This window comes from Charadrius vociferus, unplaced genomic scaffold, assembly GCF_000708025.1.
Source record: "Charadrius vociferus isolate BGI_N301 unplaced genomic scaffold, ASM70802v2 scaffold287, whole genome shotgun sequence".
In the NCBI taxonomy this organism is placed as follows: Eukaryota; Metazoa; Chordata; class Aves; order Charadriiformes; family Charadriidae; genus Charadrius; species Charadrius vociferus.
The window spans coordinates 3,269,645-3,288,693 of record NW_009649568.1 but is presented as its reverse complement, the minus strand read 5'-3'; the positions used below and the strand labels follow the sequence as shown (position 1 = coordinate 3,288,693).

Sequence of the window (19,049 nt, the reverse complement as noted above, 5' to 3'; positions counted from 1 at the left end):
GCTTAGCAGCCACCGGAGAGAGGTGGCTGTCCCTGGCCAGGCCCCTCTCTGGGGAGCATCCGCAGAGCTGTGCGGCTCACCTGGCTCTGCCTCCTGGCAGCAAACCACTGCTGCTCGAAATGCCTTACATGACTGGTTTATCTTCAGGAGTTTTGCAGCCTGGTTAGTCACAACAAATGTTAATCACTGATGCCTCAGACAGGCTTACAGTCCTTGATAAAGGTTTATGGCGTTTGATAACAAGCTCTTGGACCAAACTTTGTCTTAAATGATTTTAGGACATGTCTAAAGTATGCTATATAGCATCGTATGCTAAATATCAGCTGGCAAGAGAAGGGACCTGTGCCAGCTGTAACTGCTGTAAGTCTTCACAGCTGAGGAAAAGAATGGGAGAAAAGGGGCAGGGCAAAAAGTCAAGGACACACTTTTCCTGGTTGTATTCTTAAATAATGGCTTTGCCAAATGTTATGGAAAAACTCCTAGAAAAAATGGCTATAATTAAAATGTTGCTAGGAGCTGTTGTCCAAGAATGTGTATTTAGAGTTTGGGGTTTAAAAGTGAAGCCCCGGAAGTACCTCTTAAGTGCTTTCATTTTCTCCTTTTCATTTTTAAGTGTACCAGCAAGGTATTTTTTTGGACCCTATCAGCCAGAATGTATAGGTAGGGCTCTCGACCGGACTAGAAAGTAATGTGTTTTGAAGCAGGGTTTTTTCAGGTTAATTTGATAATAAACAGTAAGCTTTAATCTGCTCGCAGAGTTGTATGTGTGTTAAAAAAGGAGTGGGGCATAAAACAGGGATTTAGAAGAAAAACCATGACCTTTTTTCTTTGAGGGAATTACTTTAACTAAAGTTGGGTTTGTTTAATCTGGTTACAACTGTGTGTAGCTGTTACACACATAGCCGTTCTGTAGATCGCTACTACTCTTGAGTCAAAGTGCACTAGACAAAGCTTTAAAAAGGATCTGTATTAAAAAAAGATAAAATCATACTGTAAGCAAAGGTGATGGCTTACGTGACTTTATAAATGCCAAGTTTAAAAAATTTCTATTAAAATGCAGTTAATCGTTGTTTTGTAATCAGTTAGCGAAGAAGTGAGGCCAAATACTTGTCACTGATGTTTGTTCCTCTTCCTCCTCCTGCTGTGATTTTCTGGGGTAATTCAGATCGCAATCTGAGTTGTCCAGTGGTGTCTGGCTTTTTTTTTATTAAGATTAAAAACAACCTTCACCACTCCATAAAATTCCTCTGGCATTAATTAAATACTTTATTATTGAATAGGTCATAAATTTTTCAGATGTCTGATTGCTGAAATTATTCTTAGTGGAATTCATTCGGGATAGAAGAGAGTTACTCTTCGCAAAACATGTTCAGCCAGGTAAAAAAGGGGAATGCATGATGTAAGCTCCTTCAAATGCTACTGCCAGGTAACTTCAGTCAGTGTCTGGGCAGGAGTAGGAGTTTGGCATCTACCTGAGGTGTGGGTGAATGTTACGGTGTCTGGCTTCATGTCTGTTGGATCTATTATAATCAGTTTCTATTTGTAGTGAATGAGTTCCTAATTTATACATGTTAATATCAGCAAAGCCTGTTACAATTAGAGTTTGAATTGAATTGACAGAGGGTACTTTATGTACTTCAGGGTTCAGTAAATTACCTACCATGTGCTGAAGAAGGGCAACATTATTTTGCTTTGTTTTCTACGTTATGATAACTGACCGGGCTACTGACAATTTGAAGTGAGAGGTAATGGTCTTCCTTTTTTTTCAGTTTGGTGGAAGGTAAGGAGGCATTGCAGTTGTGCTTCTATTTGGACTCCTCAGAATGACAGCAATATTGCTACCCAGTGAATCAAGGACATTGCATTATATAGACAGGGCTATAAACGGCCAATCTACTTTTCTATCAAGGCTTCTTCGCTATAATCAGCTTACACTCCATTTGCTTAGTATACCAAGCAAACCCGCTGTGACAGTGTTTGTATAGTGTCTTATTCACACTGTGCTTTTAAAAGTTTAAGGACTGCTTAGCCACATGCCCACCTACTGTGCTAGCACTGCTGTACATGTAACGGTTTTCCAACAGCTATTTCCTTCCCCAATTTTCTGAACAACAGGTGATCCCAGTGTATTTGAGCCAGAATTATGGGATTGTTTGACAAGCTAGCAGGATGGCTTGGGCTGAAGAAAAAGGAGGTTCACGTTTTGTGCCTTGGATTGGACAATAGCGGCAAAACAACAATCATAAATAAACTTAAACCTTCAAATGTAAGTAGCTTACTTAGTTCACTGTTGATGTTTTTACTGCAGAATTGATGTTTGTTTAAACTGTTTTTGCATGCTGTTATACTAAATGTGACCATGGCAAAGATGTGAAGAGTTTTTTTTATTTCGTACAGTGGAACAAATATTTTAAGAATTTCCAGCTAAATAAAACTAAATGTAAGCATCCTCGTGCATATTATGAAAACACTTACCAAAAGACCACTGTTAATGTGGCACGTTTTTTGTAAGATCACCTAGTAAGGAAGGGTTTATGATGGCTGAAATCAGGATCTGAAACAGTTTTCTTAAGTCACTTAAATAATTGCTACAGGATTGCAATTACGAGTGGTGTGTTGAATATTAGGGATTAATACAGTTGTTATACAACTTGTACTCATCTACATTTATCACGTTTATTTTAATCTCTTCCTGAGAAATAATAAGTATATAATAAAACAGGAAATAGTGAGAAAATGCACATTTAATGGTGACTTCAGCATTTTTAAAGCAGAATAGCTTTCAAAATAAGTAGCATTTATACTTGCAGTTCATTTATGCAGTGAAAAGTGGTTTTCAGGCCACTAAGAGTGCCTAGTATTCTAAGCAAAATTTAAAGTAGGATTACCTTGGTCCTAGGTGTGTTTATAGAATAGAAATAAGTGGATTTTGGTAGGCATGTTCAAAGCCAGAGGCTTGTGCATCTTGGCTATATGCATCTGGGAAACTGTGATTTCTGCTGTTTACATCAGGACACAGCTTTTGGTTTTCAACTTCCATTAACTTTTCCTGAAGAGTACCACTGGGCGCTGTTTAAAAAATGTAACATGGTAAAGAGTCAGCTAGTCTTTCTAGCATTCCTAGCAATTATTCTTCCACTGAAAATTAAACAGATTTATAAACAAAGACTATAAACTGCTTCCTATCTGCTGCCAATTGTTTGGGGGAAATGATGTATTTGTACCAGGCAAATTATATACTTATACAATTTTTGAGACCTTCATTGTAGCATGGTTTTTATGTCATGCCTTAAGCAATAAAGCATTCCTAACTAGAGTTGAACACAGACTTTAAGATTTATCACAATAATAGGTATTAGAGAAGGTCCCAAGGGAATTACACAAGTAGAATAAATAGAATTTGTTTGCTTTACTGTAAATTGTGTAATGAGAATTTACTTCTGAAGGTTTTAATTTAATGTGAGGAGGGTAGCTTTGCATACAACTTGTGTAAGTCCTGTCCTTGCAAGATATGACAAATTCTCTAATGTGTAACAAATGTCATTAGATCAAACTTCATGAAATTGTTTATTTTTAGTAAGTTCAATGGACAAATGATTTTGATCTCTGGATCAACCCAGCCTTCTTAAGAAGAACTGCTACTTTGCCCTATGAGCAATATATTAGTTGTATGGCAAATACAGATGTTTCTCTATCTGTTTGCAGTTGTTTCTTCTGAGTCTGATACGTCCATTTGAAATAAATGTTAAAGAAATAACACCTCTACTACTCTGCACAAATTTTCCCTTGTTGACAGGAACTGTTGACTAAACTGTTTATGATGGTGGAATGCCATTTCATAATGAAGCTGCAGGTGAACAAGCTAAGCTTGCTTCAGTTGTCTGTGAGGAATCAACTGCTTATAGATAGTGTTTTTAATAAGGGGCTCTAGAAAGTCTGTAAAAGGATTGCATGTCACTTTCTCAGACAGCTCTGTAATCTTAAGGGATGTGACCTTTCTCCCTGCTCAATATTGATGCTTCTTAAAGGAACTATTCTGTTGTACCAACTTAGCTGATAGATTGCTTGGCTAGCTCAGCCGTAAACCTGGTTATCAGACAGATCTGTTAATAATGCTTTATGTTTTGGCCATTCCTCTGTGGTAAATGGTGATTTCTTCCAGTGGTCTGGTAGTTTGAATAGAACTATGGTTAGGCCATTGTGTAATGTCTGCTGTGTAATTCCCAATGTCAAGTAGACTCCTCCAGACTGTTGACAGAAGTTGGGAGTATGGCCAATCTAATATCTTGATGGAAGCATATCCTCTTTTATCTAAGAGGCTTGGGGTATTGTGCAAATTTGTTTGGGTTTACATTGTGATTTCCATAGTGCACAAATATTGTGAACTTTGATCTCAGAAGCTGTTATCTGCCATGTTAACCTATCTCCTATTTATTTCATAGGTAATATTCAGACATACATGTACACACAGACTAATGTAAGGGGTGAAATCTCACTCTTAAGGCTAAAATGTCTTCAACTTCAATGCTCTTGTCCAATAGCGTACACTGTATTTCCTAGAAAATACAAAACGTTGATTTTTGAATTACTGTACTTTTCTGGGAACTTTTTTAATATAAAGTATCTTGATTTGTAGAAAGTTTTTATATTGCACAGTTTGGGGAAAAATAGTTCTGTAATGTATTCATGTTTCAATTATATTTATTTACCTTCGGTAACTTGGTTTTAAAATTTGTTCTTTCTTTCCTTTAAAGGCTCAAACTCAGGACATCGTTCCAACAATAGGATTCAGTATAGAGAAATTCAAGACATCGAGGTAGTAGTTTCTTTCATTTTCGCCATTTAGCATTAGTAATTAATATGCAATAGTTAGACTTAATTATCTTTTTCAGCAGGTTTTTTTTTATGTAACTGACTGAAATGTGTTGTGGAGTCCTAATCATCAACCAAGACTGACAGTGTTAGAATATAGTATATGTTTTGTGCTGCTATAAAACTGTGTGTGTGTTTAAAAACAAACAAAAAAGTGTATAAGCATCTGATTTCTGTCTGTTAAGAATTTCACAATAGGACACTGTTACAGACTTGAGACAGCTGCTTAGATGGTAACCTATATTTCATTAAGCACTCTCACTGGAGGGACTCTGCAGAGATTGCAGTCTAATCTCATTAAATGAAAAATGGTCGCTACAGCATTAGCAATGTAAAGATGGCACAGGCAAAGGTGAGGAAAAGGAGGAAGAAATCACTGGTTAAATGAGGGCTAAGATTTAGAGAAGGAATGTTGTGAGACAAAGATACTTCAAGCAGGTGACATTAGATATTATTTTGGTTAGACTCATAGAATGGTTTAGGTTGGAAGGGACCTTGAAGATCATCTAGTTCTAACCCCCCTGCCATGGGCAGGGACACCTCCCATTAGACCAGGTTGCTCAAAGCCCCATCCAACCTGGCCTTGAAAGCTTCCAGGGGTGGGGCCTCCAAACTTCCCTGGGAAGTTATTCTGCAACATTCACACTCTTTTCTATTCACACTATCTTCTATTCACACTCTATTCTGCAACATTCACACTCACTATTTTTATTGGGTGCCATCAGTCTTCAAACCAAGTAGCATGGCTCAGTGGACTAGAGATCTGCAAGATAGTTGTTTATTCCTTGAGCTGATGTGTGGGATTGATAGGTTTCATATTTTTACAGGAAGCTCAACAGCCATATTCTGTCTCAGTAAAGTATATAAGACAGGTTTGGGGTTTGGCTGTGTGAGAATGTAAATCGATTTTTATTGCTTTCCTTATTCTGATCCTGTAGTAGGAGAGATGACCTGCAACTACACCATGTAGAATGATTAAAAAAAAAAAAAAAAACCAAACTCCAAACAAACTCACAACTCACCCCCACCCCAAAACTTCATTAATCTAATATTTCAATCAAAACATTGTTTTGGGTTGCTAATAACTTTATACGTGGCAAGGCATACCTAGTCCAGAATCAGATGATGTCTGGATATAGAGCGGAAAGGGTGCTTGGACAGCTTCCTTTTCTAAACCTGCTCATTTTGGTGTGGCCTCTACCTGGGGGAGCTATTTGGGACTATTCAAAACACAAAAGCCTAATATTGAATTCAGTGTTGCCTCTGTAGATATTTCAGGAGTGGATCAGAATTTTTTGTAATGTTCTTTACATTTACGTGCTGTATTTAGTGTTTGGGTGAAATCTCAAAGTTGCTAAGACTACCCTTTGTAATTTAATCACCTGAACTAACCTGTTATTACCAGAATGTGATTTTTTTTTTTTTCCTGAAGGTGGAATTTTTATTTTTTTTTAACAAGCCTTTTATTTTGCATGCAGAAGCCTTTGGATGATACTGGTACCTGTCTAGGGACAGGATTTAAGAAAGGCTATGAATTTTAAGTCATGGTTCACCTGAATTTCATTTACTCAACATTATAAAAAATATTTGATACTAACATGATAAAAAGAGAGGCTGAATGGGAGCTTATTTTGTATTTGATGTAACTTTTTATAATTGGTTTCGTTCTTTTATTCAGAGAAAAAAAAAACACCACATTTTCCATTGTGAAATATTTCTATAATAGGATCGCAAAAACAGGTAGGATAGTTTGAAGGCAGATAGAGCAACCAGAGTTCTTTTGGGAATCTTTCTTAGTTGATGAAGATTCAAATTGATCTGGCTTTTCTTCTGTCAGGGTAGCAAAGAAAATAGTTTAGGTTTCGGTTTTGTTCGTTGTTTCAGTGCCTCATACACTTCTTTTCTTTGCAGTTTGTCTTTCACAGTGTTTGATATGTCAGGTCAAGGCAGATACAGAAACCTCTGGGAACATTACTACAAGTAAGCCTGTCATTTATTTTAAAGCATTGCTGTTCATATTAGCTATCGTGTATGTTATTTAAGCAGAAGTGTGATAATATCTAGTGGTTAGAAATGATTCAGAGAAGGCTTACAACTGGTATTTGACAGAAGGTCATTCTGGATAAATACCAGTTTTCTTTCTGTTCTAAATAAATGAAAATTTTTATATGCTGTTAGTCAGTATGCTTTTGGGGTCATCTCATTGCCTCAAAGATTGGGGGAGCATACTAAAGATGGGATTTAAATGTTGAAACTAGACAAAACAATCCTGTAAGAAAGGACCAAGATGAGTTAGGATTCCTATTTTTCTATTCTTCTGTAGGTAAGTGACTTAAGACCCAAAAGATATTGGCTGATTGCTGAGATTTTTAGAGGTGAGGGAAATCAACCTCAGAGAATGAGGCATATGTAACTAAGAACTTGACCAAGTATTCTCAGATGTTATTTATTAAGCAGGATATTCGCTGTACTTTATAACACTATGATATTGCCTTATTGGTAATAGACACCATTTTTTGGTTTTCTAGCTTCTAATGAAACTTCAATCTTCGTTTATGTTGTCTTATTGTTATTCTGTCATACCTGATGCTGATCTAAGTAAGGTGAACAGTAGTAAACCACATATAAATAGCTTGGAGAAACAGAACTGAGAAATTCTGGTTATTATATTGATTAAATTCCAATATTTAATGTAATAGACCTTAAAGTATTATTTAATTGAGGATTAACACTTCATCTCCTTTCTGTCCAAAATGTGTCAGCAATTTGAAAACTTGTTGTGTGGGTAGATCTTCATTGTTCAAGGGTGTTAGATATATGTTTCCCAAAACTTTTGCATTTCAATAACTAATGCCCTTAGGCTGCTCTTAAAATGTTAGCCAAGTGTTTCATAAGCAAATAATTTTTCTGACTGCCTTATTTAATGCAGTAACTCATCCCTTGTGTGGCATAAACTGCTTTTTCCATCTAAACATTAAGGTAGTTTGTTGGCTCACAGTGAACTGTGCACTTGTGTCCACTTCTGTTCCTGATCCAGCGCAGTAGTCACATATTTAAAATTAACTTCTGAGAATAATATAAAAATAATAATGTGCTGTTCAGTTTATAAAGTTAAGCAAGATTTATTGCAAAATGGCAATCAAATCTGATCGAGTATCTGTGTCTAAGTAGTTATTTTGGAGTACTTGAAGCTTGCCCTTTTCTTCTATTTGTCTTGAAACTATCTTCTAGGATGTCCTCAGAGTAAACTTGTCTTAAATATATGTAAACTCATGTTGTGTCCTTATTACTGTTACTTGTTTGTGAAGTTATTTTTGGTAGTAAATACATGCTAGCACTCTGATTCCTCTAGAAAAATACTGTACGCTCATAAAAATTACTTAGGCATTCTGAGCTAATAAGCAAAAGAGTTATTTTCTGTTTAAGTTCTTCTGTACTCCAGAAAAGAATGAACTTTCTCATACAATCTTAGGCTGGTCAAGTTATTTCTCTTTTTCAGTAGGTCTAGGACTGTTTCTTATCAAAATACAAAGGTAGATGGTGCTGGGGCATGAAGAATCCGTAACGGTGTCTCAGAGAAATGTAAAAGGGAGAAGTGAATGTTATATTAAAATATAAATTAAAAATACTTTTTGTGGGTGTTTTAACTGTTCATCTGAATTGGTCAGACTTTATTTTGCTTTCAAATAAATTTCAGTGAATGGAAAGTCAAGTCATAAAATATCAGTAATATCCTGAAATAATGAGTTGATTAGCATATATATATGTTGTGACTGTGGTCATATCACCAGCAAAATGTCTTAATGACTTGAAATAGTTGAAAGTTTTTACCTGTTATTCAAAACAAAAGAAAGATCCTGTTTATGCAGACTTTGTAAAAGTTAAATTAATCTGCATATGCTTAGTTGTTAAAGAGCTGTGGGCACACAGTTTTTTTCTAAAAAGGTGATTGTTCTTCCTCTAAATAAACTTATTTTAGTGTAGGAAATAAAGAATTTCTACAAAAACCTGTCTTGATTTTCTTTGTTTTTCTGACCATGCTGTCAGAATAGCAGCTGGTTACATTTTCAGAGTTCATTTTTTAGCCTCATTACTGAAATCAAGCTTTTCTGAAGGGTCTGTGTAGACTAAACCTCGTATGAGTCACGCAGCTAACAACCTCATGTCTCAAAAAATTTATGCAGGTTACCAAAAGGTTGAATTTCAGAAATGGGACTAGATTCAAATCTTAGTGGTAGATAACAACAACAAAAATGAGAGGGGAAAAAAAAAAATCAGGTTTGTTTGCTTCTTTTTGGTATTTCTTCTGAAGCCTTTTCTTACAGTTTAAGAGAACCTATAATTTGCCTCTTTGCTCTTTTTATGTTATGCAGAGAAGGCCAAGCCATTATTTTTGTCATTGATAGCAGTGACAAATTAAGAATGGTTGTGGCCAAAGAAGAACTTGACACCCTTCTGAATCATCCAGGTGAGGAGGCTTTTTTCCCCTTCTGTCTCCATATGTGTTACATTGTCTTAAGAAAAGCCCTTATCTGACACATTCTGCGTTCTGAGTACTTCACAAATATTTTAGCCGTTCATGAATACTAGAACAGTAATAGTCTTCAAGTTTGGGGTTTTTTTTATACCTATTTAGATTTACAAATTGATCATGCTTCAGTTGGCTACACTGAGTTGGATTGATCTGTTATTAATCAATATAGATCAAAAGTTGCATTGTTTTGAGAAGAATAGACTTTGACACTTTGGAAGCTGGAGAGCCTGTATGTGATGATAAACACATACAAAAGAGTATCTCCCTGTCTGGATTTTTCCATGAAGACAGCTAATTTCTTTAATGTAACATCTAATTACGTTTTTCATCGTCATTATCTTTTTTCTTTTTTAACTATGCTTTAGCCAGAAATAAGGATGGATAATTATACCAGTCAGTTTCATTTGCCTATAAAAGGATACATGGGATGGAAAAGGATATGAGAGGATTCATGATTGGGGAGGTTGGCTTTAGGGGGTTGGTTTGTTTGTTTTGGTTTTTTTTTTTTTTACACGAGACTACACTTTTTTAATTAAGTTCTGAGATTGGTTAATTCTTCACTGCTTCACCCTTCCATATAGCCAATGTTAGTGGAATGTTTCTGTAAGCAATATGCAATTTTGACTTTCAGCACTTTACGTAGTCACACTGACTGACCAGTTTATAAAACTACATGCAAGAAATATAAAAGTGAAATAATCCTGTAATTTCTTATTTATTTATTTATTAAGCTGTTAGAGCCTTAACTTGTGGGGTTGCCATACTGAAAGTAAGAAAGAAGCAGCTGGCTTGCATTTCTAACCAAGAAAAGTAGTATGTGATAGGGGCAATTATGTTACTGTGATTTTATTTTCCATGAAGACTGCATATAATACCTTAGTTCATCAACAGAGGTGCTGTAGCTGAGTGTGTGGGAGCTGAGTGGGCCCTCTATAATTTCATGTTCAAGGGTATGGGTTGCTTCAAATGCCAACACTGGAAAGACAGTCTTGCAGAGGTCAAAGGGGAGGATGAGGTGAACCAAAGGCTGCAGGTGGATAATGTACCAAAGCAGGTATTAACCACGGTGATAGAAGGCAATTCTGTTCATAAAATGGAAATTACATAGGACCGAGGGTGGGAGGTAAAGACTGTGTTAATAAGTTACTGGTTTATTACAAGGCAGGAGAGTGAAAAATGTTAAGACTGAGAAGATGCAAGCTTAGGTGGGGTTTTTCATTTAGGCATTAATAGGCTATTAATGCTGACCTAGCAGGTCAGTGCTGTTCAGTTGTTGATGTGTTTGTGCCTTCTAGTTCTGAAAGACCATCTCTATGGACACCTAGTACTTTACTTTCCCTAGAACCCAGAAAGGGCAGTTTTGTAGTTCTGCCTTGGAGCAGCTCAGCTCAAATGCAGCAACAGTGTTTCTATTTTATCGTTTTGGATTTTGGTAGATCATATCTAAGAGAACGAAAGAGAATAAAACGTTCTTCTGGTGGTAATTTTTGATAAAAGTAGCTGTTAACTGAATGAATATATAACTGTTCTATTCTATCAATATTTTTATTTGTATTACTGTTCTGCTTTTCTTCCTGTGTACCCTACTTTCTCCCCATCTATGCTTCTGCCTCTGAACCTCCTGGAGTGGTTTAAATTTACATGTTTACTTAAGGTTTAAATGTATGCAGGCTAACAACCTTGAATCAATTCCTGTCTCTGAAAATCTTAGCAATCCTTCAGTAAAACAGTTCCCTCTCTTTTTGCCAGACTGCCTAAGGTTGTCAGGTGAAAGGGAATGTGTACTGTGAAGCATTAACGGGGTGAGAAGTTGTACTAACTGGGACTATTTTGTGAATCAGAACTATAAATTATTTTTACTTACATAAGCGGACAATGCACTCTACAAATAATAGCTTCTTTAATGATCACTGTTACCATATTATTTTTTTAATCAAACTTCCTTCTTCAGCATTTTACAAGATGGTAGTCTGTAGTTTACTTGTTTTAGATATTGACTTTTGGGTCACTTGACCTCCAGCACATGCTTCTAAAATAAACTGAAATTTCTGTAAATTTGAAATTCTGTGCATAAAATTACACATCGCACATATCTAGTGTCTGGGGTTTTTTTAATGTATTAACTCATAACTACTTGTAACTAGAAAATGTTAGCTTTCCATTAGTAAGTGTAAAAAGTGTGAGGGCTTAATACTGCTTAATAAGAAATGATGTCATAAGGTAGGAAAGGTCAATTTCTGCAAGTACCACTTTATTTAGCAAACATCTTTAAGTGTACATTTATGAACCTATGTGGGTAGGTTGTGCCCCTTTTTAATTGCTTTTAAAAAACCACTGAAATTTCCTTGATTAAGTTGGCTATTTGCATATGTGATGTTAACTAATTTGTGATTTTAATTTATCTATAACCTGCAACCTGTGGGTTTGAGGGTTCATTTAATTATACTATAGATGAATGTAGACGTTTCAATCAGGACACAAAAGCTGTTCAACTATGGAATCAAAACAGAGATTTAGTGATACTCTGTGCTTGTATTTTGAGGCCTTTGATTTGTGTTAGAGGATATCAGAGGAAAAAAATGGCTCCAGATACAGTAAATAGTTGTTAAAATTGTCAGTGTTTTGGTCAGAGCTCATGGTCTCTGAGTATGGGTAGATAGTGTTATCTCCACTAATTTTGTGGAAAGGTTTGGTAGGCGTTTGAAAAGGTCATATTTAGGAAGGTTCAAACCACTTCAGCATTGATAGTTTGTTGGGGTTGTTTTTTTTGTTTTGTCCCCTCCCAGCAGGGGCAGCTGTCTTACGCTTGAAGTTTTTAAATAAATCCTTAGCTTGTTTCCTGTGTGAAATATCCTTTGCTATTTTAAAAAGAGCTTGTATAGCAATTTTTACTGGGGGTGGCTGGGGTGTTAAGTTATTTTCCCATCAAGAATTGATTGATAGAGCCAAATCTAGATTTTTGTCTAATCTTGTAATTCATCTTTTGTTTAAATAATGTAGAAAAAAAATCTCACAGTTAGTCTTGGTGCGGGTAATTTTTTGGCAGTTTTACATCTGTCAGGTTGAAGAGGGTATACTTTGTTTCTTTCCAATGTCTCTTTAGTCTTTTGTGGTAATCAGCAAGGCTTATGCTTTTGCATGTGTAGATATGCCAGAAATTGCCAGTGTACTTGGTTTGGTCTGTAGTTCTCACTGCTAGCTGAGAAGAGCTTCTGGAAAAGAAGTCCCTGTTCAAGTGAAGGTAGGATAAGGGATGTCCAGACCTGTGCATTTTTTTCCTATTGTATAAATTTTATGAAGTAATGGATGTTCTCCAGGATGCTGAAGGATAATTCAGACTACCCTTATGCAACTATTGTTGTGAGGTTATGAATGAACACAAATAATTTTTCTGTCCGTTTTACACATCCAGTCCCCACTAAGCAGAGACATGCAGCATTTTTAGGCAGTTCTTTGATCTCCTTTTCTTTAGCTTCACCAGCAATTTATACCTACAGCTTTAAATGTAGGGGGGGGGGGAGGAAGGAAATCCCAAAACCTACCTGAAAGTTTGTGAGTGTTCTTGAGGCGTGCATCAGAGGCCATGTGACCCAACAGTGTGCATCTTGGTAGGATACAACCTTCAGAAAATTGCAGTTACAGGTGAGCAAAATATCTTCTTGTATTGTTTGTAGCTTACTACTTGTAGAGGTTAACAAGTGTTGCATAATGTCATGATAGTTCTCTTTCTGCTCATGCCTAGATATTAAGCACCGTCGACTGCCTATTCTCTTCTTTGCTAACAAGATGGACCTCAGGGATGCAATATCATCTGTGAAAGTATCTCAGTTACTGTCATTAGAAAACATCAAAGACAAGCCCTGGCATATCTGGTAAATTGCCTTGTCTACCCTTAATTGGTATTACTTTGTACATTGATATTTTAGCGTTCTCATGCCAATCAGCGTTATTTAACATAAATTAAACCAACCAGATAAAATGTTGTGCTGCCACGTGTGGAAACAATAGTATTACAATACTTGCTATGAAACTTGTTTTAAAGGCACATTGCATTTATGTAGACTATGTCTTGAAAATTTTCACAGTGGAACTGTTACCCAAGTAAGGAAATGAAAGACTTCCAGTGAAATCAGAAAGCAGTGTTCTTATCAGAATAGCTGCTATTATTTTTTGCTGGGAAATTTAGTAGAATTGTTACTAGAGTGCTGCTGCTAGTTTGTCTTGCAGGTTTCAGAATATCAACAATAAAACCTTTTGAATTTGTTTTTTCTATACAGATGCTTTAGTAAACTACTGTTGAAAGGTCATTTAGTACACTGTTCTCATGTGAATTCAGAGGGATGCTGTATGCTTTGTACCATGTAAAGTTTGAGGGATTTTTTTAGTTGTAGGAGCTAGTGTCTTTTCTTTCTGAAGGATGTAAGCTTTCATATAAATAGAATTTTGTGTCAGTGTTCATGAAGAAAAAACATTTTAACAGAAGTGTTTTATAGAAGTTAAGATTTTTTGTCTTATTAAAGTACTCAGGTATTATAAATAAAAGTGAAATCAGCAGCTAAATGCTGCTGAAAACTACAATTTTCATTTTACACCCTTCAATATTAAACTTGATTACCTGGGCATTGGTTTTGGATCACTGCTTTTTGTCTCAGAAATTACACTGATGAATTCCCAAGCTCTTTGGAAGATAATTTTATAGCTAACCACAATAACAGTCCAGATTCACTGCTGTGTTAGTTTTCATAAGCTGCAGAATGAGAAGCCTTTGAACAGTTATACCCCTGTGATTCAAAGGGTAGATTTACACTTTCTTGGTGCGCCTTAATATTAATATATATTAACAGACACTCCTAATGAAGTGTGTACGCACTGTACTTTCTTCCTCCAATACTCCAACATCGTCACTGTGTATAGGAACTGTGTGGGAGGAGGAAAGGTGCTGCTTCATTGCTGTTGTTGTAGGTATAAATATCTTTTATAGCATTGTCTGAAGAGGGAGTTACCTAAGTGGAGGTGCTGCAGAACAACGTGGCTGCCTTGTGTGGGAGCTATTCTAGAACCCCTCATGTTCTAGGAGCAACTCCTCTGCCTTGAAACTGGAATTAAAATAGCTCACGTCTTGAAACAGTGTTTCTGTATGGGCAATGTACTCTAGAATGTATCATTTGGGAAGCAGCCTTCAAGTAAACTGTACCTGATGCTACTTTGCAACTCTGTAAATTTTAAGTATGGTGATGACTCCACTAAAACTGTTTTTTACAATGTTTTTGTAATTTGATTTGTTTTTCAGTGCCAGTGACGCTCTAAAAGGAGAAGGATTACAAGAGGGTGTGGATTGGCTCCAAGGTATATCATACATAATTCTCGCTCTATTTTCAGTCTGTTAAACTTTTTCATTTTGTAAGGTTTTTTCTTTATTATTTCCTTTGTTTTCTTTCTGTCTACTTCTGCTGTCAGACCAAATAACACAGTAAGTACTGATGCTCTATCTCATATTTACCTTTCATTTACCTCCTTAACATACACAAAAGATCATGTCAGTTTCTCTGACAAAAGTGTGTCCCGTGAAATATTAATGCATACTCTTGCAAACAGTGTAATATTTTCCTGTAAACAATACTAATACCACGTGCTTCTGCACTTCAAATTATTATTGTGGTAGTTCAGTTTGTTCTTTGATTTATTCTTACTGTCTCGTCCCAGTTTTACGTAACTTAAGTATCAGGAAATCATGAATAAGCAGGCTAGAAAAATAAGCAAAGTACACAGACAAATACACTAGTTTTGATTATTCAACTTCAGCTCTTTAATCTAGAGCCAAAATAAGAACAGCTTACATTATAATGATCACAGCATATACAGACACTCGTAACTACATAGAAAATATCAGATCCAGCTTAGATGATGTATTTCATGCATGTTTTTAATTACAAACTTGGTATGGAAGCTTTGTATCCTTCTGTTGCATGTCTGGTCTCTTGTCCTCCTGCATACTGCTAAATGTATAGAATAGTGAAGTGTGGTATTGTTTTGGTAGACTCATTCTAATTTTAGTTCCCTAATTTGTGTTGCTTAGATTGTGAGTGAGTGTATTAGGTAGTGTAGTATGATCTGAATCTGCAAGACGGACAGTCTGTCTGTACCGGCCTGTTCTGTGCTCTGGCAGCCGCCAGATGTCAGCAATGCTCCAGAGTCAGTGCTACTAAACTCATTTCCTTCAAAATGAAGCGGAGTCATATCCAGCATTGTCCCCGGTTTAACAGCTCTCCACTTATCTGTGGATACCAGACTGTCTTCTACTTAGAATCCTTACTGCTAATTAGAAAGAGATGATTTATTTTATTGTGTTGTTATAGAATACAAAAACATTTGGTCATGTTTTCAGAGGAAGGGATACTAGCCAAAAATTTATCTTTAAAAAGAGATTTACTACCCTACAGAAGAAAAGCGATGCATCCTCCACCATCCTATCATAGAAGCAGATTCCAAATCACATACTTCTTCCTAGTTTCAGGCATGGTTCAGTTGTATATGTAGATTTTTAAATACGGTAAGCAGATGCTTCTGCTGTCACTCACTCACATAACTATTCACTTCTCGTGGATTGTTAAACTTCTTAATTTTCTGAGCTGAAATTCTTCACTGATAGGCTTTATCTAAAAGAATTTCCTTTAACTCCCTGGCTCAGTGTCCTCAGAAGCTTAGGAGGGGTTGGGTTGAAACTGTATTGTTGCCTAAGCACGTGCAGTTTGGCAAATAGTTTTAATGGATGAAGACTTTGATATTTCAAGAGAATTTTTACTATGGTTCTTCTACTTATTCCTAGAGCACTGGTGGGAAAAATTTTGAACAGGTCTTAAGTTATAGTGGTCCCTAAATCACCAGCCTGTGGGTGCCATAAAATTCAGCGGAGGAAATGACATCTGGTTAATAAATGCACAGTTCTCCTTGTCAGCCATGCTTTCCTCAGTTACCTTTTGCAGACTGATTACAGGTAGTTCACAGATTTGGGGAGTCAGGGGCAGGAGCTTTTCCCTTTTTTCCCTAGTGAAGCCTGGGTTTGCATATTTCCCCATTTTGTATTGCAACCAATAATTCTTCAGTATAGTAAAACTAACCTGTCTCATAACAGTCTGAACCCAGCTCACGTTCCCTATTAGTGTGGGCAGTTGTGCTGATTTCTGCATTTTGTGATGGGGATGCAGTAGGTTTACACTAAGGCAATGTTTCAAGTGAATTTAGAAGTGGCAATCAGGCAGCAGTATGGAGAAGTGTGGCTACTGACAGCAAAGAAGTTTTTCATGGGAGTTATGCAAACTTTAAATCCCTTGCTGTTGGGGAGTTAGTTCACGTGTAGTTATGTGGAAGCTGAAAGGTGTACAAGGAATTCAGATGCATACTTCTTTACTTCCAGGCCGTATTCTCATCAAAGTTACCTTATAAGCCTGAAAAGATAAAAATTAAATTATGTGGAAGAGTCTTCCTGTTTAATTAGCAACATTCAGGGGAAACAACAAGGCTGTGGAAGCATTTCAGAAGTGGATGAGACAGCAAGTTGAAAACAACTCTAACTGCATTGTCCTCCATTCTTGTAACTACACCAAAACATCTATAGTTTTGTAAGCTGGACATACTGGGTTGTATTTTCAAAAAGCAAAATATAGGAAGAATTCATTTTATTGGTGTTAAGACTAGCTGTTTCTTTTTATTAACAGATCAGATCCAAGCAATGAAGACATGAGAGACAAATGAAAGATGTATGGCGTTCTCTTACAAACTTTTTCAGTAGGTGTGCAAAGTTCCTTGGAAAGGAAGAATGATTTAAAGAAAACGAACAGTTCACCTAAAATATACTGTGTTGATTTATTTCCTCTTAGTATCTCTTCCAGCAAAACTGAATGTAGACAACATAGCACCTCAGGTATGCACAACAATGAATTAAATTGAAACTTGTGACTGGAGAGCATATTTTAAAAAACGATTTGTGCTAACAATAAACATCTGCATTCATTTGAGTTTTAGGTGATAATTAGCCATCAGGAAATACCCCTCTGTTTTTTTGGGGGATGCCTTTTGACCAAATGGGAATATTTATTTTCCTTCATCACTTTCTAAAATACCGCTGCATGAGATGCCTACTGATTTTAGGTGCCCATTTTTAGGTATTTCTGCAATTTTTTATTGTAAAATTTGATGTTGGGTTTTTAGTAACCATCTATAACAGGCTTCTAGAAGAATATTTTGATTTAAGATACAAGGATTCAAATATTCACTGTATTTGTTATAGATGATTGCAGATGTTTTTAAGAAACCACTTTTAATTAAATGTTATGAATTGATTTCATGATATGCCATGGTTATAATTGCATTCCCCCTCAATAAAACTTCAGATACACAACATTGCATGTTTTGGTTTTTTAACTTAAATATGTTTGTTTATGGTCTTCACATCTTAGATTTTTTTTTCCTGTTAGTTTCATTTGAAATCTGTTTGTCCCTTTTCAAATGGAAATAGCACTGTATACTGTAATAAAATGGTATGTTTTGCCAAGCTTTTTTTGATTTGCATATATTTGTAACACTTTCTAATAAACTAGACTGCTCTTCCACATATTTAAGGAGCATATAGTTGAAAGTTGTATTTTGGAAACAGAGTTAAGGGACAGTTCACTAGTTTACTAGATCATTAATATGAAATGTGTCTTATACTTCTGTTGTGTATAAAAACTGGTTTACTTTCAGAGTAATTTTTAATAAGCTTTCTGACTTCAAAGATGTACCATAGGTAACAAAGTAAGCCAATGCTAAGAACTTTATTTGTGTCATGCCACCTCTTCCTCTTAAATTCCTCTTCCCTTGTCCAAGAAACAAGCAGACTGGCACTGGGAATGCTGAAGACTGTATTTAACTGAGGGATTAGCTGATTCCTGTGGGAGATGTAATATGTAGGTCTTGCAAAAGCCCCCCCACACACACTTATTAACATATAAAACACACAAATGTTCTGTAAGCGTGCATTCTAGGGCTCACTTAATATATATATATAGAGGAATATTTGGAGCAAAGGGATGGTAGAACAGTTTCATGTACTTTCAGTTATTATTAAACAATTAATTTTAACTCCCTGGCTTTGCTAGAGGGAACGAAGTCTTACTGTAAAAAAAATCTTTCTTAGAGGATGCTACAACTCTGACAGTTCAGTTTGTCATAAAATATTCCTTTCACAACTCTTTCTGTGACAATTTTGGCTTTCTGTCAACTCTTAATCTAAATAATTATATAAAATCAAATACGAAGGAGGAAAAATCATACAATTCTGAGATGTTTTTCTACCTCTGAGTTGTGGAGCAGATAATTTTCTGATTTACTTCGCATTAGATAAAATGGTAAAAAAAATACTTGGTGGAAACCTCTTTTGCTGAGTATAAACATTATACAATTATTTTTGTTCACTTATGGCTTATTTAAAGGAAATATTTAATTGTAGTTGGCATAAATTTCTTTCTATCAAAGAAAATTTAAGTTCTCACATAAAATCTGTATTTCTGACTTTCTCGAATAATCTGGACCTTGATGGCTTTCTGATTATTTTTGTCTGTTTACACTGGACTACACAAAGTACTATGTTTATCTTATGGATTGC

At 35.9% G+C, this 19,049-nt stretch overlaps 1 protein-coding gene across 1 annotated transcript; it reads left to right on the top strand.

Annotated features, from left to right (window-relative positions):
• The first annotated feature begins 2,143 nt into the window (after positions 1–2,143).
• On the top strand, positions 2,144–17,384 carry ARL6 (ADP-ribosylation factor-like 6). The gene is made up of 7 exons (XM_009890101.1): positions 2,144–2,266; positions 4,755–4,816; positions 6,784–6,852; positions 9,246–9,340; positions 13,149–13,278; positions 14,697–14,752; positions 17,122–17,384. The coding sequence occupies exons 1-7, from the start codon at positions 2,144–2,146 to the stop codon at positions 17,145–17,147; spliced, it is 561 nt and encodes a 186-aa protein (XP_009888403.1). The 3' UTR covers positions 17,148–17,384.
• The last annotated feature ends 1,665 nt before the right edge of the window (positions 17,385–19,049 follow it).

Bases quoted from the DNA above. Each gene is read 5' to 3' on its own strand.
- ARL6 (XM_009890101.1), top strand. From the start codon at position 2,144: ATGGGATTGTTTGACAAGCTAGCAGGATGGCTTGGGCTGAAGAAAAAG. The intron at 6,853-9,245 runs GTAAGCCTGTCA...TATGTTATGCAG, and splicing joins CTCTGGGAACATTACTACAA to AGAAGGCCAAGCCATTATTT. The intron at 13,279-14,696 runs GTAAATTGCCTT...TTTGTTTTTCAG, and splicing joins GACAAGCCCTGGCATATCTG to TGCCAGTGACGCTCTAAAAG.